Source organism: Cajanus cajan, chromosome 10 (assembly GCF_000230855.2).
Source record: "Cajanus cajan strain Asha chromosome 10, NIPB_CcT2T_4, whole genome shotgun sequence".
In the NCBI taxonomy this organism is placed as follows: Eukaryota; Viridiplantae; Streptophyta; class Magnoliopsida; order Fabales; family Fabaceae; genus Cajanus; species Cajanus cajan.
Window position 1 is genome coordinate 16,924,373 of NC_138526.1, and position 15,717 is coordinate 16,940,089.

At 37.7% G+C, this 15,717-nt stretch overlaps 2 protein-coding genes across 2 annotated transcripts; one reads left to right on the plus strand and one right to left on the minus strand.

Moving 5' to 3' along the window:
* Positions 1 to 8,624: 8,624 nt before the first annotated feature.
* On the minus strand, positions 8,625 to 11,149 carry LOC145952337 (uncharacterized). Its single transcript, XM_083064683.1, has 5 exons — positions 11,005 to 11,149; positions 10,277 to 10,620; positions 9,327 to 10,036; positions 8,728 to 9,243; positions 8,625 to 8,673 (listed from the first exon to the last, which is right to left on the minus strand). Exons 1-5 carry the CDS (start codon positions 11,147 to 11,149, stop codon positions 8,625 to 8,627), a joined length of 1,764 nt encoding a protein of 587 aa, XP_082920809.1.
* A 368-nt stretch (positions 11,150 to 11,517) lies between these two features.
* On the plus strand, positions 11,518 to 13,368 carry LOC145952338 (uncharacterized). Its single transcript, XM_083064684.1, has 3 exons — positions 11,518 to 11,717; positions 11,828 to 12,895; positions 13,323 to 13,368. Exons 1-3 carry the CDS (start codon positions 11,518 to 11,520, stop codon positions 13,366 to 13,368), a joined length of 1,314 nt encoding a protein of 437 aa, XP_082920810.1.
* Positions 13,369 to 15,717: the final 2,349 nt, after the last annotated feature.

Here is a 15,717-nt window from a genome sequence, read left to right on the forward strand (position 1 = left end):
TCCACTACAGAGAGATCATCTGGAGCTGCATCAAGTTCAGCAGCTGCATCACTGGCCGCACCAGCTAAATAAGTTGTTGTACCCGCACCACCAATCACGGGTGCAGCAGCTGCAGCATTTTCCAATTCTGGCCGTAGCAAATCAAAAGATTTTGGCTGTACTGTAGCCATATCAGCAGCTGGAACAAATAATGGCAGCACATCATGTGTTCCTACTACATTAGAGCCACGAATCACTGACCCAGTGCCTGGCTGGTCTGGATCCTTCATAGCAGCTGTGAAATGATTTACTGCACCAATTTCAAAAGATAAAATGAAAAGGATTAATTATGATTTTAGTATTTTAAATTTAAGGTAAATTTATTTTTTTCTCTCAAATTTAAAATTAGTATTTATAATTCTTGTGATTGCAAAATCTTTTGTTTTAGTTTTTATATTCAAAATTTGTTATGAAATTCGTCAAATGTCGCATAATATGACATCCCACCTTTTTTCAAATAGATTAATAAAAGATTTTATAATTAATTAATTAGAAAATAAAAATTTTGATGATTTGATAAGGCGATATTGGTAAATATCTTTTCAAATTCAAATATGTTAGGATAATTAGTTGTTTTTTTATTGACAAACTATGTGTGCGGGGGATAGTCAGGATTTTATTTAAATATAGTAGTGTTAGGTCTGCCTCACATGTGGTCTGATTGTACTTTGTGATCTGAAAGAGGAGGCAAACTAGAGGCAACAAGAGAGGAACTCAAAGATCAGAATCTTGAAATAAGCATCAATCAAGGTAAGGGTGAGAATGAGAGCATCGCTCTAGGGTGTAGGGTAATTATTGAATAGTAGGATTGGCCCCCAATATCCATAGGTTATGTGCATATGTATCCGGGTGAGTGATTACATTCAAACCAAGTGTAATTTGTTATGAAATTAGATGTTTTGAACATGTTAAAAGTGAGTATTGATGTGTTAATTATAATACTTGAATGTGATCATGAACCTATGACTTCTTGTGGGTTCCTAGGTGAACCCTAGGGATGTACCTAAACCCTTGAGTAAGAGTGAATTCAAAATAATTGTAAATTGCATGACTAAAACACGGATCAATTATACTATAGAAACCCATTTAACAGTTTGAAATTGTAGAAATCTTAAGAGTCTTATATTTGAAAAATCGCAAATTATGCAAAAAAATCTCTTTACTGATATCTCATCGGGTAATAGCTTAGGCTTGTTGGGCATGAGTAACACAAAATGCTTGTAGCCCTGACCACATTAGGCCTGGGCTTGGCCTTGTTGGGCGTGTAAGCCCAAAATACTTGCGACATTATTGATGCTATGCGTGAGTGTAGTTGCCTAGGCATGAGATCTCTAGAGGTCCTCTAGATGCATCTCGTCAAGTGGAGAGAGGATAATGTCAGGCCTGATTCCTTCTAGAGGCTCATGGCCTCGAGTGTGCCAAGCGCAGTATGTGTCTTGTCAGGCGCGCCCTATGTCTGAAATTATTTCTTATGTGTGTATGTGTGAGGGATCTATGTACATAAGTTATTATGATAAGTGATAAACTGATAAGTGATGAATTTTGAAGTGATAAAGCGATCAATGACAAAACATGATGTACTATGAATTATAAGTGATAAGTGATTATGTGTGGTAAATACATTGAGTTTTGAATGTCATGCATCATGTGCATTTGTGTTTTTGTGATGGGTATGATGCATAATACACTACTAGGGAAAACCCCCTTGTGTAAAAGCTTGGAGATTAGTCATTGGGATAGTTTGGTTTTGAAAGCCCTAATCTTGCTCATTGTGTGCATGAGACATATCTTTCAAGGCTCAATTATCCCAATGAGACTCTAATAGTATATCCTTTTAGTGAGAGTATTGTGATAATTTGAACCGATACTCCTAGACTATTCAACCTTTGGACAAGGAAAAATGATTTTATTGGCATCACATGCATATAATTTACGAGAGTTTAGACTGTGTATGACTATAACATTTTTCTTGTGTTTGAACTATGTTTTGACTGTGTATGGCTACCTAGTCTCATTCTACACTGGTAGCCAAAGTGAGATATGTTCTCACTCCACTGTTTTCCTTGTTGATGTTTTTTTATGTGGTTGTAGGAGGCTTCTTTTTCGGAGGAATCTAGTTGATTGTAAGGATAGCTTTGATAACTATGATACAAGGGGATCTTGGATTATGTTTTATGCTTTCTATTTTAAGAATTACAATTTACTTTCCTTAAAACATATCTTCTTTACGTTTATAATAGCTAGGCGTTGGTTTAATCTTATTTGAATTTCAAATGTGATGTTTTTTAACTTTGTTTGAAGCTATTCAAATACAATTTTTTCTTTTACAATTATTATATTTATTTAATTATACATGCAAGGTAGAAGGTATCACACATAAATTCTACCTACTAGTGTCTCTATTAGTGAAAACATTATATTAAATATAATTGATTGTGTATAATTGTCCCAATTTATCACTTTCAAATATATTACTAGTGACCTAAGAGATTAAAACAAGATTTTTTAAAAATTACAATGACTAAAAATAATATTTTTAAATTTAAGAGACCAAAAATAAATTTATCCTAAATTTAAGAAACTAAAAATATAAGCCAAATAATGAAAATGACACTAGTGGGATAAGGCCCTTTTGTGTCGGTTAGTTTAGTTCTTTTATGTTGATTAAAGAACTCATAGTTACAAGCAACATGTAATGTTGGTTATTTCTATGTTAAGTTTCAAATCAACTTCCTATGTTAAGTATTTTTTCCCACTCTTTATCATAAGAAAAAAAATATGTCTTTAAAATATAAGTAAATTTTAATTAACTTTATATTCTCTTCAAATCCCTTTCCTATAATGTGTAACCTTTCAACGACTAATTTTGTGACCGAAATAATTAGTATCTATTATGATCTCCATAAACTAAAGCAACCAATATCTTGGTGATGGAATTATTTTTGTCAACAACCAAAAGTATTGATCGCTAAAACGATGAAATTATAATCAATCGCAAATTGACTTAACAACTAGCATTTTCGTGACTACCTTATTTCAATCTCGATTTCGGTCGCTAAAAAGTCTAGCATCCGATTTCCCATAATTATTCACTAATACTGTTAATTGCTAAAATGTGTTTTATTTATAATTATATAATAAAGAAAGAAAGAGTAACTTATAATAACTAACATAAAAAAAAAAATTTTATATGTCGGTTATTGTAATTATAGATGTAATATATATATATATATATATATATATATATATATATATATATATAAAGATTTAAATGATATTAGTATGATTTTTATCAATTATTATATTGATTAATAACTTTTGATTAAATATGAATTTTTTAAAATTTGTGAAAGTACCTTATTCTTAGATTATATGTATAAAATTTTATATTAGTTGAAGATGATTTGCGATACCTTATTTTTACAAAACGAAATTAATTGACAAAATATATTAAAATGTGAATATTTTGATTATCTCACTAGTATAAAAAGGTTAAATTTACGTCGGTTACTTTAAGCTTTTATGTCAAAAAAGGTCTGATGTAAATGCGGGAGACGTAAATTTACGTCGGTTGTGATAGTCGATGTAAACTTATGTCGGACACTCACAAGAGCCGACATAAAAAAGTTGTAAACCAAAAAAAAAAAACATAATGCGTGTAAGCAGAATGGCCCGTTTTCCAAGCAGAAAGACCTGTTCTACATGGAGAACGATCCGTTCTGCTTGGAGATCCACCCAAACGCGAAGAATTTTCTACTTAATATTAACTAATATATTAACAAACGATGATCCACCCAAACGCGAAGAAGAGGATAATATTAACTAATATATTAATAGATCAATACATACATTTATTTTCAACATATTAGCTAATATATTAAGAAAGGATTTTCCAAACTAACCTCAAACGCGAGCCAATGCAATCGGTCAAAAACTCAAGAACCACCGAAACGCGCAAACGTACACTCAGATGCAATACACTCAAACGAAATCTTAACTCAGAAGACTTGAATTGCACATACACTCAAAGCTCTCTTGTTTAAATATTGACGCACACGCGAAAAAATTTGAAATTTGTAGATATTTTTCGTCGGACCTCGTAGGGGCCGACGTAAATTGGAAAATCTATGTCGGACACAAGTTATATCCGACATGGATTTTCTTTTTTACGTTGGTCTCTATGAGGTCCGACGTAAAAAACTTGATTATAATTACAAAAATGCTACCGCAATTTTTTATCGTCGGATTTTTCTTTGTCCGACAAGAATATAGTAACGTAAATTACCCTTTTTTTACTAGTGCCTTTAAACTATTCAATTTTAATAAAATTTGATATACACATACAAGGTAATATAAAATTATAATTCAATAGTTAGATTAACAAAATTTATATTTAATTGAAATTTAATGAACGGTATAATAATTAGTAAAAATTACACCAATCTTATTTAATCTATATATCCTCTCTTTTCTCTCTTTTCTCTCTTTTCTCTCTCTCTCTCTCTCTCTCTCTCTCTCTCTCTATATATATATATATATATATATATATATATATATATATATATATATATATATATATATATATATATATATATATATATATATATATATATATATATATATCTTCATTTTGTTTTAGGCTCAAATCAGGTACTACAATTGATATCCTAGACTGGTTCATTCATATATAGTTCACAAAAATTGATTATCATCCAAACTAAATATTTAATTGCAAATAATTAAAAAATGACAAGAAAACTACCGACATAGAATTGCGAGGTAGAACAATTAATATTTTTACACTAGTATGGTAATAACACCGCAGATGATAGAACTGTAGAAACCAAAAGAAAAATGTATGCAATTAACACAGTGCAGTTGAATTTATCAATATAATTAATTACACACAAAATCGTAATTCCAAACCAAACTAAAATAATTTATTAATACATATGCAGTTATTTATCTGCTTCTCCACGACAAAGTTTTCTGACCATGAAACCCAAACCTGTTCTGCCTCAGGCTGGTTCTATTAGTTTTATGTTTTTGCTACTCAACTTGCATATGCCTTTGGCAGCAAAACTAATTGGGCCTTCACTTCTCATGGATTTGGGCCATGATAATTGTGGCCTTGTGGATCATCAGCAGCTTCAAGGAGTCGTCCATCTAAATGGTTCCCAAACAATTGGAACTCGATAATTAGTAACCCATTATACACAAAATATTCAAATAAAACAACACAAATAATGAAATTAAAGGTTTTTAGAAACAATAAAGCAATTGAAAGTTGAAGCACTCATTCTTGATTTTTGCTACATCAGAAATATATATCAATTAGTTTAATTTTCAAGATTTAATAGTTTCACTTACATGCTTTGTGATGAGGCTCAGATATCCAAAGGGGTTGCCTTGCTGTTGCAAGATTCATTGATAAGAGAATCAAAAATAGCAAAACCATGTTTAAGAGAAGCTTCTTAAAGTTAACCATCTTAGAAGGTAAAACTATAGAAAGGATGCCCAACTAAAAAATAATAATGACATAGAAAGCTAAACCGTATATATATTTAACCTGTTGTTCTACAATATGTGAGCATTGGATGGGAAGTTGGCTATATATAGAGAGAGGGAGAGAAAGTTAAACAGATTTTGGAAATATCTTATGTGCAACGGAGGTATTAACATGGATTAAAATGTCAATTTGGGTCGTTCAATATAAATATATATCACGTTAATTTGAGAGAATAAATGTTGAGAGTTGAAGGGAAAAAAAAAATTCAGTGTGTAGAAAAAGAATTTAAAAGTAACTTTTGTTATGAAAAAAAAATGTAAAATGTTGAAAGAACATTTCAATTCCAAAATTAATTTCAGATAACGATAGTTTCTTTTTTAAGTTAATTAATAATATATAGCTATTGAACTTCAACTGCCTTCAATTTAAGTTCTAAATTCTCACAAATAATAGTAGAAAAATCGCAACACATCATAACTATTGACTGTGTCAAAGTTTGAATTCTAAGGGTTAATTAGTCAGCAGATTTGTATAGTATAACAACTTTGCATGACCGGCGTCTTGTATTTGAAATAAAACAAGTCAACATTCATCCATTTTCCTATTTAAAATTACACCCAAAAAAAAGAAAAATAATATATATATATATATATATATATATATATATATATATATAAAGAAAGAAAAAGAGAGAGATTTAGAATTCATTAACACTAGTTATAAGTTTGAAAATTTACATCAAATCTTATATATTTTTAATAATTTTTTATATAATATAAATTTAATCAATCTAACATTGAAATATGTAATATTATATAATATAAATATGTAATATTATATTCAAGATTATATATATCAAATTTTTTATGATTTTAAAATTATTTATTATTAATTATATTATTTTATTTTAATATATAATATGATATTTAAAATATGTGTAAATATTTATTGTCAAATAATATATTTTTAAAAATTTAAATTATGTAAAATTTGATACCTAATCTTAAATATAATTGTAAGTATCCAATTTCACCAAGAAAGATATTAATCTTTTTGACAAATATATAATAAAATGGAAAATAATAAACTTAAAAAAAGGGAAAATACAAATAATAGTAACATGAATGCAATGTATCTTTGACATGCATGTATCAGTTTTCAAAGAGCATTATAAAAAATAAAAAATAAAATAAAAAATAAAAAAAGAGAGAGATATTTTGATATTGAATTGGAAGGACTTGGTTATTAATGGTGACAGATTTGCCTGCAAAGGAGGTCATTTTCGAAAGGTAGCAATCAATTGCGTCGGAGATGAGAGGAACTTCTAGCCTCTCCCATACATCATCATGTCATGGCACTATCTTATTTCTCATGCATGGTCTCAAGGCCTACATAGGCATACATAAAATCGAAATTCAAGGGTAGGAAACGTACACCATATTAGACCACAATTCTACAATTAGAAAAATTAATTAGTTAAGTTAATTATTCTGTTTGGTGTGTTTTTTTTTTTTTATATATACAACACAAACAGAATAATTAACTTAACTAATTTTGCTAATTGTAGAATTGTGGTCTAATACCCCCTGCAAGCTGGAGAGTATATGTTGATGACTCCCAGTTTGGACAATAAATATTGAAAAGGTGAAAGATCAAGAGGTTTGGTAAATATGTCAGTTAATTGGTGAGAAGAAGAACAGGGAGTAAGTGAAATAAGCCAGCTTGAAGCTTCTCATGAACAAGGTGGAAATCAATCACAATGTGTTTGGTTCGTTCATGGGAAACAACATTAAATGCTATGTGTCTAGCAGATTGGTTATCACAATAAAAGAGGGCTGGAGCAGTAAAGGGAACCTAGAAGTCTTGAAGCAAGTAAGTTAACCATTAAATTTCACAAGTTGTGGCAGCAAGAGCACGATATTCTACTTCGGAAGAGGATCTTGAAACGGTGGACTATTTTTTGCACTTCCAAGAGATGAGGGAATTTCCTAGGAAACAGAATAGCTAGAGAGAGACCTTCTAGTATCCGGACAAGAAGCCCAGTTTGAATCAGTAAAGGCTTTGAGTTGAAGAGGGGAATCTGCTAGATAAAACAAGCCTTGTCTAGGATTGCCCTTGAGGTATTTGAGTACCCTGATGGCAGCTTGATAATGAGACTGTTGAGGACAGGATAAAAACTGACTTAGTTGCTGGACAAAATAGCTGATATCGGGTCTAGTTGTGGTGAGATACAAAAGTTTTCCAATGAGCCTTCTATGCCCAGCTGGATCTTTATAAGGAGAATCAGTGGTGTGGCTGAGTCTTGTAGCTTTAATTATGGGAGTAAGAACTGGTTTACCTGGAAGAAAGCCAGTTTCATCAAGTAAGTCTAACGTGTATTTTTGTTGAGAAAGGGAAATGCCAAGATGGGACCTAGCAATTTCCAAAATAAGAAAATATCTTAAAGGACCAAGATCTTTAATTTTGAATTTGACATCTAAAGATTGTTTAATGTGATTGATTTCGTCAGAATCTGTTCCAACAATGATAAGATCATCTACATAGATTAAAATCACAGTAAAACGAGTTCCATGATGTTTAGTGAAGAGAGAATGATCATGGTGAGATTGATTGTAATGCAAAGATAGTAAAAATGAAGAAAGTTTAGCAAACCATTGTCTGCTAGCTTGCTTCAAACCATAAAGGGATTTGTTGAGTTTACAAACATGATTAGGTTTATCAATGTTAAGACCTTGGGGTATCTCCATGTAAACTTCCTCAAGCAAATCCCCATGAAGAAAAGCATTATTAACATCAAGTTGATGAAGTTCCCAATGTTGACAAGAAGCAATAGCAAGTAACATTCTAACCGTGCTTAATTTTGCAACTGGGGCAAAAGTATTAAAATAGTCTAAACCTTGGATTTGAGTATACCCTTTTACAACCAACCGAGCCTTATACCTTTCAATTGAGCCATCAGATTTGTACTTAATTTTATATACCCATTTGGAACCAATGGGTGTCTTTCTAGGAGGTAAAGGCATAATAGTCCAAGTTCAGCTTGCATGGCTTTAACCCACACCTTATTTTTAACAGCTTAATGAAAAGTATGAGGTTCAACATGGGTAGTGACTGAGAGAGCACACCTGGAATATGAATATGAAAGGGAATCATAGGCCAAAATAGAATTAAGAGGGTACCTGATGTGTTTATCTTTTGGTGGTGGCACACCAATCAACAAGTTGCAATGATAGTCTTTGAGATAAGCAGGATGACATTTATGTCTAGTAGATTTCCTTAGTTGTGAAGGAGATGATGTTTCAGAGGGGTGAGCAGATTCATCAATGTCATTAAGATCATTTTCATAATGAGCAGAATCAATATCAAGGAGAGAAGAATTATCAACAGTAGTGACAGGATGAGATGATGAATCAAAGTATAGAAAATCAAAGCAAGCATCATTTTGTTGTTGTGAATTAGTGGTAACAGTAGAACCTTTTTCAAAAAAGGGAAATATATGTTCATAAAAGACAACATTTCTAGAAACAAAAATGTTTCTGGTTAAGAAATCAAGAACCACAAAACCCTTAGTGCCTTGTTTGGAACCAAGATAAACTCCTTTAGTGGCTCTAGGATCCAATTTGGATCTGCCTTTAACCAAAGTGCTAGCATAACATAAGCTACCAAACACCTTTAAGTCTAATAATGTAGGTGGTCTATCATACAACATTTGATAAGGTGAAAAATCATTTAAAACAGGTGAGGGAAGCCTATTTATCAAGTGAATAAAATGACTAACAGCATAGCACCAAAAAGATTTAGGAACACTAGAATGGAAAAAAGAAAAGTTCTAGTTATGTTTAGAATGTGTCTATGTTTTCTTTCCACAACAGAATTTTGTTGTGGAGTAGTTTCAACACAAGAGGTTTGATGAACAATCCCATAGGTAGCATAAAGTTGATCCATTGCAAATTCAACACCATTATCAGATCTTATTACCTTAATGTGTTTAGTAAATTGAGTTTGGACATAGGAAATGAAGTTTTGAATCAGATTTCTGGTTTCACTTTTTGATTTCATGAAATAAATCCAAGTATGCCTAGAATAGTCATCTACAATAGTAAGAAAGTACTTATAACCATGTATAGAGGGAATAACAAGGGGGCCCCAAATATCCATATGAACAAGATCAAAGCAAGATAAACTTTTAGTAGTGCTAGTAGGAAAAGGTAATCTAGCTTGCTTGCCAAAATGATAATAATCACAAGTAACATTTTTGTTGTAAGTCACATAAGCAAAATGTCTTTTCACAGTTTGTAAATCAACATGAGAAGGGTGACCAAGCCTATAGTTCCAAAGATCAAAGGAAGAAGTAGTGGCCTTTGGTTGAACATTCAAAACAGAATTAGATTTACACGCTGAAACAGAATTATCCTTGGAAGAAGGTTGTAGAATGTAAAGGTGATTTTTGACCTCAGTAAGCCCAATCATTTTCTTGGAAGTGAGGTCCTATATGATGAAAGAATTCTTGTTAAATATGAGTTTATAATCTAAGGAGGCAGCAATCCTTGGCACAGATATGATGTTGAGATGAAAGTTGGGTATGTTTAGAACATCATTAAGGAAAAGCTTTTCAGAAAAAATAATGGTTCCAGAAAACTAAGCAGTGGAGGTAATTCCATTAGGCAATTTAACATGAATTGGATCTATAGAATGATATTTAGTAAAAAAATATAACGAATTACAGACATGATCAGTGGCTCCAGTGTTAAGAATCCAATCAGTGTGTTCCAAAGGGTTACCTGGTTGATTTTGCTGCGAGTTGGAAGAACTTACTGATTCAACAGTGGTTTGATGGACAAGTTGATTAATGCTATGTTCTGGTGATTGCAACTTAGCCCTTTTTAGCATGTCAATGAGGTGATCATAATCTTCATGGGTAAAATTTGAGGTGGACTCTTTGTTTTGCTTTCCTGAAATCTCACTAGCTTGGGTATTGGGAGCCTTACTGCTGAGAGTGTTTAGGGAAGTAGAGTTCCCTTTGTTCTTGAATTTGAAATTGGGAGGGAATCTATGTTTGAAGTAGCAAGAGTCTATGGTATGATTTTCCTTACCACAAAACACTACAAAAAAAAACACTTATTACCGACGAACTTCTTCCCACGGATAAATATCCTTCTGAAAAATAACATTACCGACGAATTTTTTCCACGGATTATCTGTCTAAAATATTACTCGTAAAAAATGGAAAAAAAAATCGGTAACTTTAAAAAATTTTGTACTAACCGTACTTCGCACCCGGGCTCCGAGCCCGGATTAGCAATACAAAACAACCCCGGGCACGCGCTGCGCGACGTCAGCCCGGTATCTGAGCAAATCACACTTGAACCCGATGATCTCGCCCCAGACCAGATCCGCCCTTCAACTATTATTCATGCAAACCCTAACTTTGGCATCGGAGTCTCTTTTGCAGGTACCTCCCCCATCCTGGAGCACCAATACATCAGGCAAAAGAGGCTCACCGATCTTACTGGACGGGTCACCTCTACGACCAAATTCCGGTAAGAACATTTGGCGCCCACCGTGGGGCCGATCAAAACAACTCTTATCGGGCACCTGCATGGTTTCTACTAGAAGCCATATCAGACGAGCGACAGACGACGCAAGCCACTCAATCAACATGGACAGCGACGCTGCAACCCTAAGGCGGCTGATCGACCAAGTTGAGAATATGCGACAACAGCACGACGCCGACCTTCAAAACATGCGCACCCAGCACGAAAATGACCTTGTAGCGATGCGGACCGCTAATGAAGCAGACCTTGCAGCGTTACGTGCCGAGAATGAGCGCATTCGTGCCTAGCTCCCTCGACACCACTCCGAACAACCTCCGCACGAGAGCGACACTCATGAGGAGGAGGCACATTCAGCCTCCCAATCCCGAGCGACGACCAAGGCACCGACTTCACGGCCCGCCACGCACCGGTCTCATGCATCAACGCACAGATCAGGGCAGGGTACTAGCAGGGCCCCCACCCATGTCTCCGAGGGCCAAGAACCCTTCCGCCGTCATCCTTTTGTGGATGGCATCATGGAGACCCCACTGCCCCGCGGGTGGAAGCCCCTCCACCTCGACCGCTACGACGGCATCACGGACCCCGACGAGCACATCGACTCGTACACAACTCAGGTAAACCTTTACACTAACAGCGACGCTATATTGTGTAGGGTTTTTCCGACCTCACTCAAGGGACCCGCGCTTCATTAGTACACCCAACTACCAGCCGAATCCATCGACAGCTTTGCCACCTTGGTGCGGCGATTCGTGGCACAATACGCCACCAGGCGGCCTCACCACACAACCTCGGCCGCCTTGGCCAACCTCAGGCAGAACGATGATGAATCTCTGCGAGCTTTCATGGAGCGCTTCTCCAACATCTCGGTTCGGATCCGAAATCTAAACCCAGAGGTCGCCCTGCACGCCATGCTCATGGCACTGAAACCCGGATCGTTCGTCGACAACCTATGCCGCGACGCCCCCCGCGACATGGATGAGCTGCGTGCCCGCGCCGCCGGCTACATTCAGATGGAAGAGCACTCAGCCTTCCGTGACCAAGTTCGCGGGAAGGGCCCCGCAAAACCGGAACAGGGCCACAAAGATAAGGTAAAAGTCAATAATGACAGCCAATTCAAGAAGCTGGCCAGAGCCAACAGAAGCGGGAGGTATGACTTCTACACTCCCCTAAACGCCCCAAGAGTCCACATCCTAGAAGAAGCCAGTAACAATAACCTACTAGCCCTTCCACCACCCGGCCACACCCCCAACAGCGCCGATCAGTCCAAACACTGCCGGTACCACAGGAACTATGGCCACACCACTGATGAGTGTCGCACGCTCCGGGACCGCATCGAAGAACTCATCCAGGCAGGCCACCTCGGCCACTACATCCAGCGACAGCCAGGCTCCCGAGGTGGCTCTGGAGGCCGGGGACGCGGGAGAGGCCGCGGGTCACGAGCTCGCACAGATTTACCCACAGGGTCCCAGCAAAATGCTAACGGCGTGATACAGGCCGAAATAAGTCAGGAAACAGCGTCGGCTCCCTTACGGAGAGTAATCAACATGATTGCAGGTGGTTTTGCGGGAGGAGGCGCCAGCAGCTCGGCCCGAAGAAGACACCTGCAGAGCATCAACTGCGTCTACTCTACCACCTCGGTCCCGCACCAAAGCTCACCGCCGATCTCCTTATCTGACGAAGACTACGCCGGCGTCAACCCTAACCAGGACGACCCCATGGTCATCATTGTGGAGATAGTCAACTGGAAAGTGCAGAAAACACTCATCGACCAAGGAAGCTCGGCTGATGTCCTGTACTGGCCAACGTTCCTCAAACTAGACGTCCCTCACTCTCTCATCCAACCTCACACGGAGCCCCTCATCGGCTTCGCAGGAGAGCGAGTTCACACCCGGGGATACGTAGACTTGCTGACAACTTTCGGAACGCCACCGGATACAAGGTGGGTCATGGTCCGGTACCTCCTCGTGGAAGCTAACACTTCCTACAACATCATCATCGGGAGGCCAACCTTGAACCAACTCGGAGCGGTAGTGTCAACCCCACACCTCACCATGAAGTTCCCGGGCAAGGACGGTAAAGTCATCTCCGTGAAAGCTAATCAGAAAACAGCTCGGCAATACTACGCTGAGAGCCTAAAGACTTCCTCGTCGAGCAAGCAAAGCAAGGGGAATCCCCCCGCCATAGCTCCTTAAGTTTTTAAGTTTCTCTTCTTCTCCCAGTGTGAACAAAGCTGTGCACTTTTTTCCCGCCTCAGCCTTTGACTGAGAGGGTTTTTAACGAGGCACACAAGCACCATAAATAAAACTACTCCCTTCGCTCATCTCATATTTTCATTTTCCTGATTATCTAAAGGACGAAAACAAACTCTAACTGTGCAAACGCTGAAATCCGAGGTCGAGTACGAACCTCGATGCTTCCTTCCAAGGTCGAGTTCGAACCCTAACTAAATAATCTATCTCAAAACCTGAGGTCGAGCACGAACCTTGAGTCTCTCGTTAAAGGTCGAGTTCGAACCTTAGCTAAATAGCATATCCCAAATTTGAGGTCGAGTCCGAACCTCGACATTTCCGAGGTCGAGTACGAACCTCGATGCTTCCGTTAAAGGTCGAGTCCGAACCGTAATCAAATAGCAAATCCGAGGTCGAGTACGAACCTCGATGCTTCCGTCTAAGGTCGAGTTCGAACCCAAATTAAATAATCTATCTCAAAACCTGAGGTCGAGCACGAACCTTGAGTCTCTCGTTATAGGTCGAGTTTGAACCTTAGCTAAATAGCATATCCAAAATTTGAGGTTGAGTCCGAACCTCGACATTTCCGAGGTCGAGTACGAACCTCGATGCTTCCGTTAAAGGTTGAGTCCGAACCGTAATCAAATAGAAAATCCGAGGTCGAGTACGAACCTCGATGCTTCCGTCTAAGGTCGAGTTCGAACCCTAATTAAATAATCTATCTCAAAACCTGAGGTCGAGCACGAACCTTGAGTCTCTCGTTAAAGGTCGAGTTCGAACCTTAGCAAAATAGCATATCCCAAATTTGAGGTCGAGTCCGAACCTCGACATTTCCGAGGTCGAGTACGAACCTCGATGCTTCCGTTAAAGGTCGAGTCCGAACCGTAATCAAATAGCAAATCTGAGGTCGAGTACGAACCTCGATGCTTCCGTCTAAGGTCGAGTTCGAACCCTAATTAAATAATCTATCTCAAAACCTGAGGTCGAGCACGAACCTTGAGTCTCTCGTTAAAGGTCGAGTTCGAACCTTTGCTAAATAGCATATCCCAAATTTGAGGTCGAGTCCGAACCTCGACATTTCCGAGGTCGAGTACGAACCTCGATGCTTCCGTTAAAGGTCGAGTCCAAACCGTAATCAAATAGGAAATCCGAGGTCGAGTACGAACCTCGATGCTTCCGTCTAAGGTCGAGTTCGAACCCTAATTAAATAATCTATCTCAAAACCTGAGGTCGAGCACGAACCTTGAGCCTCTCGTTAAAGGTCGAGTTCGAACCTTAGCTAAATAGCATATCCAAAATTTGAGGTCGAGTCTGAACCTCGACATTTCCGAGGTCGAGTACGAACCTCGATGCTTCCGTTAAAGGTCGAGTCCGAACCGTAATCAAATAGCAAATCCGAGGTCGAGTACGAACCTCGATGCTTCCGTCTAAGGTCGAGTTCGAACCCTAATTAAATAATCTATCTCAGAACCTGAGGTCGAGCACGAACCTTGAGTCTCTCGTTAAAGGTCGAGTTCGAACCTTAGCTAAATAGCATATCCCAAATTTGAGGTCGAATCCGAACCTCGACATTTCCGAGGTCGAGTACGAACCCCGACGCTTTCTTTAACGGTCGATTCAGGACCTTAATCAAATCACTTCACTCGAATTCTGAATACGAACCTCGATGCTCTTGTCAAGGGCCAAGTTCGAACCTTAATAACTTATTCGGCGGTCGAGTCCGAACCACATATCCGAGATCGAGTTCGAACCGCGATGAAACACGCACCACTCTAAATCTAAGGCCGAGTACGAACCTCGACACTATCGTTAAAAGCCGAGTACGAGCCGTATACTTGAGGTCGAGTTCGAATCGTGACGAAACATACATGACCCTAAACCTAAGGGCAGATACGGACAACCTATCCAATTCACCACACTCCGGTTGGAGGTCAGCTCAGAACCTCGGCACCAATAAATCAAGGTCATCGAACCTTCACAGAAATGTTCACCCAAATAGAAGTCCGGGGTCGAACCCAAACCTTAATCAAATCGGTAAAATCCGAACCACAATAAAATCATTCAGTTGCTCAAAATCGAACTGTAAGGGCGAATATGAGCTCCGACACTCTCGATAAAGGTCGAGGTTAAAGGTCGAGTCCAAACCGCTAACCTGAGGACGACTTTGAATCCTGGCAAAGCACACCCCACTCTCAATACCGGGGTCGAATTCAAACCCCGGCACGACCAACTTAAGGTCGAATTCAGACCTTGACTCCAGTCTAGGGTCATTTATGAACTTTCACAACAATTACTTAGTCAAAATTCGAGGTCGAATACGAATCTTAACACATTCATTTACGGCCGGGTTCGAACCCCCACGAAAAGTCCTACTAAACAAAAACTA